Genomic DNA, 6263 nt, shown 5'->3' with positions numbered 1-6263 from the left:
TCTGCTTACCTTGGTGGCCCTGGAGTGCCTTCCAGGAGCTCTCACAGGCAGGAGGTGAAAGCAAAGGGCCAGAACACAAGAACTAGCCGAAGCTGGATCAGACCAGGAGTCATCTAGTCCAGCTCTGCACTGCGAGTGGCCCACCAGGTGCCTTTGGGAGACAGGCAGGAGGTGAAAGCAAGGGCCTTAAGAACATAAGAACTAGCCAGCTGGATCAGACCAGAGTCCATCTAGTCCAGCTCTCTGCTACTCGCAGTGGCCCACCAGGTGCCTTTGGGAGCTCCCGTGCAGGAGATGAAAGCAAGGGCCTTCTGCTGCTGCTGATCTACTAAGGCTTTTGCAATCTCAGATCAAGGAGGATCAAGATTGGTAGCCATAGATCGACTTCTCCTTCATAAATCTGTCCAAGCCCTTTTTAAAGCTATCCAGGTTAGTGGCCATCACCACCTCCTGTGGCAGCATATTCCAAACACCAATCACACGTTGCGTGAAGAAGTGTTTCCTTTTATTAGTCCTAATTCTTCCCCCCAGCATTTTCAATGTTTGCCCCCTGGTTCTAGTATTGTGAGAAAGAGAGAAACATTTCTCTCTGTCGACATTTTCTACCCCCTGCATAATTTTATAGACTTCAATCCTATCCCCCCTCAGACGTCTCCTCTCCAAACTAAAGAGTCCCAAACGCTGCAGCCTCTCCTCATAAGGAAGGTGCTCCAGTCCCTCAATCATCCTTGGATGGAAGCGCAGAGAGGCCTCCACACGGTTTGTGGGGTTTTACAAACAGTCCCAACGTCATTATCAGTTTGGGGATAGATCCAGTGTGCCCCCCCCCACCCCACCCCGGCCAGGCACTCCTTTTGTACGGCCTAATTACACCCTGGCATTTTACTGATTGCCCCACCCCAGGAAGACTCAAGGGAGCATTCCATCAGATCTGTAACGGGAGAGGGGGAAGGACGACATGACTTGACTTTTCATACCAGTCTGGAGTGAGAGCAAACAGGTCACCCGGAGGATGAGGAGTTTGGATGTATATCCCCCCTTTCTCTCCTGCAGGAGACTCAAAGGGGCTGACAATCTCCTTGCCCTTCCCTCCCTCACAACAAACACCCTGTGAGGTAGGTGGGGCTGAGAGAGCTCCAAAGAACTGTGACTAGCCCAAGGTCACTCAGCTGGAGTGTGGGGGAGTGCCCAGCCTAATCTGAATTCCCCAGAGAAGCCTCCACAGCTCAGGCGGCAGAGCTGGGAATCAAACCCGGTTCCTCCAGATTAGATACACGAGCTCTTAACCTCCTACGCCACTGCTGGAGCCCGAGCCCCTCCCCATCTTGCCCAGGAGAGTCTGTTCCGCTCCCTGGTCCACTCCAGGGTTTCAGGCGGAGGAGGCCGATCCCATCACCTGCTGTCCAGATCCATTTTCTGGAACAGCCGGGGATGGAACCAGTGCCCTTCGAGGGTGGGCAGTACACCAAATTTAATAAATAACAATAATGCCAAGCAGAGGGGCTCTGCCACTGAGCCACACGTGACCCACCACGGGCTTCTTCAAAAGGATTCAGGTCCACGTGCACGTCCTGAGCTAAGAGGGCGCTTTCCCTCCAGGCCTTTCCCCCAACAAGGGGGCTGGACGACCGGCAGGGGTTGGGTGGGGAGAACGGGCCCTTATCAGTGGGGAAAGGAGATTGACAAGGCAGCCCAGGGGGGGCCCTCCACAATCCCTTGCTCAGCGCCCTCCTGGCCTCCTCCACGCTGGGACTTTCCCAAGGGTTGATTTGTCCCAAGATGGGGAAGCATTCCCACTCCCAAGAGCTGACGGGTGATCAGAAACAAGAAGACTTCCGACGGCCTGGAGGCCCGAGGCGGAACTTCCACCGGGATGCAGCGCTGTCCGACTGGCAGCTCCGCTTTGGGCAACTGTCTCTTCCACCATTTGGTTTGTTTCCATGTTTTTAAAAAGAAGATGAGCGGAACTGCCTGCCCAGGTTCCTACCAAGCTGAGCATCCCTGTTTCTGCATAATTGGTCATTGGTTGTAAGTAGTCTTCTTCGTCTGTGTTTCTGCTGCCCCCTGCTGGCTGCCTGGAAAACCAGCAGGCCAGCCAGCCCCAGGAATTGCAAGGGGATGCCCCATTGTGGCTGCTGCACAGTGGAGAGACCAACAGGGAGTCTACTCCATTGCCCCTTCCCCAGCATCTGGGCACCCCCCACCCCTCCAAAAAAACTAGACAAAGACCTCTGTCCTCAGCAGCTGCCATCAACTCTCAGCTCTTGCAGGGAGGAAGAAGAGGAAGAAGAATTGGATTTATATCCCCCCCTTCTCTCCTGTAGGAGAGTCAAAGGGGCTGACAATCTCCTTTCCTGCCCCCCCCTCCACAACAAACACCCTGTGAGGTGGGTGGGGCTGAGAGAGCTCCAAAGAGCTGTGACTAGCCCAAGGTCACCCAGCCGGCGTGTGTGGGAGTGCGCAGGCTAATTTAGGCCCCTTCCGCACACACAAAATAATGCGTTTTCAAACCACTTTCACAACTGTTTGCAAGTGGATTTTGCCATTCCGCACAGCTTCAAAGAGCATTGAAAGCAGTTTGAAAGTGCATTATTCTGCATGTGCGGAATGAGCCTTAGTTCCCCAGATAAGCCTCCACAGCTCAAGTGGCAGAGTGGGGAATCAAACCCGGTTCTCCAGATTAGAGTGCACCTGCCCTTAACCACTACATCATGCTGGCAGCCACTCACCTCCGGCCCCAAGCTTCTGAGTTCAACAGAGCTCTTTTCCAGAAGGCACACGAAGCAAGCGAAAACACAAGCAGGAAAGTGGACACTGGCCAGCGGTTCCCAGCCAAGCAGACCCGTCCCAATATCTTGCGCGGTTGTTCCCACCAAACAAACCAACCCCGTGCCCCAGAGGTTTCAGCGCGCAGGGCAGGGGGCCTCATTCCCTCCCTGTGCCCGGCACAGTGCCAGCCTCCGCCCAGCCCCTTGCCTCGATGCGCCACCAGGGCAAGTCCCCAGCTGCCGGGCTGGGTCGTAAACAAAGTCAACCTGACCCAACGAGTATGAGCGTTTAGCTGGCGAGAAAAAGAACGGAGGCTCAAACTCAATCAGCTTCAGAAGAGGCTTTATGGATAAGTAATTAATTCTGATGTCTTTCTGAAAACGAGAATAATTGAAAGCAGGGATGTTGACTCGGTGCGCGAGGCCGGCCCTGCGATGTTTCTCCTTGCGAGGCTAGAATTGCGGCCTGGCTCCAGCGTGGGGGTGGGAGGGTGGCCCCACGTTGTCCAGATGTTGCTCACAGATCTCCCCCCACCCACCCCCAGCTCTGACGGGTGCTCGCTGGGGTTATCAGACAGCAAGACGACCCTGAGCCTCTCACTGCTCTGGAATCTGTGATGTTTTCTTTCACGGACATTCCTGGCCCCTTCCCTTGTGCACGTGACAGATGGGGAGGGGGGGCAGGCTGGGGAAAGGGACCGTTGATCGTGGGCTCTCATTAGAACCTCATGTGGGGCTGGCCGTGGCAGGGCTAAGACACTCCAAAGCGTTTTGCAGTTAGGGAAATATAGCACCGTGGGGGTGTTCAGAAGTGGGCCCCAAGAACGTGCCTTGGTGAGCCAGAACTGGAATGCAACAGACGGCTACAAGCAAAGGCTGAGTCCCACCTGCCCCCTCGGCCTTCTCAGGTAAAGTTGAGTGCTGCTGCCTCACACAAACATTCCGGCGAGCCCAGCAGCATCAGCCGTCTGCCTCTCAGGAAGCCCCGCCCCCTCCTCACCCACACACACGGCCCAGGCCTATAACGTCAGCCCCACTCAGCAGGAGTGCCCCGTACCTAGCAATCCCAGAGGGCAGCCGTGTTGTAGAACAGCTAAACTTGAGTCCACCGGCGTCTTAGAGACCAACAGGGCTCAGACTCTGGAAAGCTCACACCTCCGAAGTCTCGTTGCAGTCCAAGGGGCTCTGGGGCTCCATTCTAGCTCTACCTGGTAGCCACTGGAAGCCAAACACGGAAAGGAGGGCCAGGCTGTTCCATTTGCCCAGCAGAAATTCTCTGCAGCACCACGTCTGAGGGCCCTGGGGCAGAACTTCCTGTGTGAGGCAGGCTTTTATTCCAGGGATCGAGCAGAAAAATACAGTAGAAAAATAGTGAAACACGGCTTCTAAAACCTGGTGGTAGAAAAGACTGTCCAGGAGCAAGTGCCGCACCTCTGACTTCAAGTGGGCCCCACTCCACTGCCGCTCCTGAAGGGATGGGCCACTGTGGCTGGAAAGCAGGCCTTGGCCCGATGGGTCGCTTCGTGACCTCCGACCCCCTGGGAGGGCGACACAAGCCTCAGCTGTGCTCAGCCTGAGCGCTCTGCTGCCTCTGGTTGTAGGGCAGGCCCCCCTGCCCCGGAGGATACTGGTGCTGTCCGGGCTTGGGCTCAATCTTCCGCTGAACTGTAGCCGTCTTCATCCTTCCGCTCTCGGTAGCTGCCTCCCGCTCCCCCTTCTGGCTCGTAGGCAGCCATTTTAATACCGAGCTTTTGGACTAGCTTCTGGGCGGCAAGTTTGGCCTGCGTTTCCTGCAACAAAGAGGGAAGCCATTTCCTTGGGACAAGAAGGCGCGGCGATTCGGTATGCGGCACCCATGAAACAAGAAGTCAAAGTGAGCCAAGGTGCGTGTTGACTGCTGCACCCCAGGGGCTCCCTCAAGGGCTGTGCACGCTGCCTAACACGTTGCACCAAGCCCACGCTGCCATCCTTCACCTCACCTCCCTCACAGGATTGTTGTGCAGACGAAATAAAGAAGGGAGACTTCAGAGCAGACCTGGGCATTATACGGCCCTGACTGGCCCCCCTGACGTGCTGGGGAGCGAGGCGTCTTTGAAAGCCCCACAGAAGCCGGTTGCCTTGGCTGCCGGCTTCTGCGGGGCTTTCAAAAGCACCTTGCCCCCCTGCCTTTTGGCCCAGCCCTCCACAATATTTTCTGTTTCTTATGTGGCCCCTGCTCCAGAGGATCACACTGAGCACCCCCCAAAAAAGAATGGGATAAGATATATAACAGAGACAGTGATGGAACGTCGGAATGTAGGAGATATACTAAAGATCCTCCCCCTACCCAAAAGGAGGCGGGGGCATATTGAAGCTCAGGGACCACTTGGTCAAGTTTATGCCAGGGCAGGGCAGGACCCCAAAAGGCACCCGAATGATGCAGACAGTCCAAGGGAACCACGCGCATGTCACTGACTACGAGAGAGAAGATACGCAACACGCACGTTCTTCTTTGAAACATTCTGCCTGCCTCCCCTGAATACGAAGTCACAGGCTGACACTGAGGGGACCTGACTCCACGAGAAAAAGATCAGAGAGCAAAACCAGCTCTGTGCCTTCCCACTATGCCTTGGCAGCTACATTTCTCCTAACATTTGCTTGTAACAAAATTGTGCCCTCAAATGCTGCTGTCAAACTAGTACAGCAAACGAGTACCACGGCATCAGCTAATGTAGTCTAGCAGCAGAATACAGCAGAAAAACTACTCCAGAGAGACCAACACAGTCGGAGGATGCTGATCCAGGAAGGCTTCCTTGCCCTCGGCTGCCCTCCACCCAACACTCCAGACAGCCAGAGGAGTCACAGGCAGACCACCACTAAGCCTGCAGGGTTGGGGCAGCCTGGCACAAAGCCTGGGCACTGGAGGCTTGCCAGGCACAGCACGGGACACGGGTGTGCTATCGACTCCCCGAGGGGGAGGAGCTGCGCAGGGGCGTGGTGCAGGGGGGGCAGGCGGGCAGCCGTGACGTCATCCAAGTGCTGCTTCTCTCTGCGGCGTCTTTCTTCAGCAGAAACGGCACCTCCGGGGGACGGGGCTTCAGAGGAGCCACCAGACGATTTGCTTGACTCGGCCAGGATTCTGTAAGAAGCCAAGAACCTCAGTGGGCATAAGAACATAAGAACAAGCCAGCTGGATCAGACCAGAGTCCATCCAGTCCAGCTCTCTGCTACTCGCAGTGGCCCACCAAGTGCCTTTGGGAGCTCACGTGCAGGATGTGAAAGCAACGGCCTTCTGCTGCTGCTGCTCCCGAGCACCAGGTCTGCTAAGGCATTTGCAATCTCAGATCAAAGCATCACCGTTCCCCTCTCAGCCCCCCAGCATCGAAGAAGAAAGGTGCCTGTTCTCCTTGCCCTCCTCCTCAGGCCGTGGACTGGGAGCTGCAGGCACCAAGCCTCCAGGGAGCAGGGCGTAAATGAGGGCTTCCCAGCGGATCGGGCCCCCTGGTGACACAGGCC

The 6263-nt window shown here is 56.0% G+C and overlaps 1 protein-coding gene across 1 annotated transcript in view; it reads right to left on the bottom strand.

Annotated features, from left to right (window-relative positions):
* Nucleotides 1–3094: 3094 nt before the first annotated feature.
* Nucleotides 3095–6263, bottom strand: part of LOC125446152 (myocardial zonula adherens protein) — a 48780-nt gene continuing 45611 nt past the window's right edge. Inside the window, exons 18-19 of the mRNA XM_048519703.1 lie at nt 5698–5886; nt 3095–4583 (exon numbers count right to left, since the gene is read on the bottom strand). Of these exons, the coding sequence (XP_048375660.1) occupies nt 4418–4583; nt 5698–5886 (355 nt within the window). The 3' untranslated portion in view covers nt 3095–4417. The remainder of the gene's footprint in view (nt 4584–5697; nt 5887–6263) is intronic.

Source organism: Sphaerodactylus townsendi, linkage group LG17, assembly GCF_021028975.2.
Source record: "Sphaerodactylus townsendi isolate TG3544 linkage group LG17, MPM_Stown_v2.3, whole genome shotgun sequence".
In the NCBI taxonomy this organism is placed as follows: Eukaryota; Metazoa; Chordata; class Lepidosauria; order Squamata; family Sphaerodactylidae; genus Sphaerodactylus; species Sphaerodactylus townsendi.
Note: the sequence above shows the minus strand (reverse complement) of the source record. Positions and strands in the feature narration are given on the sequence as shown.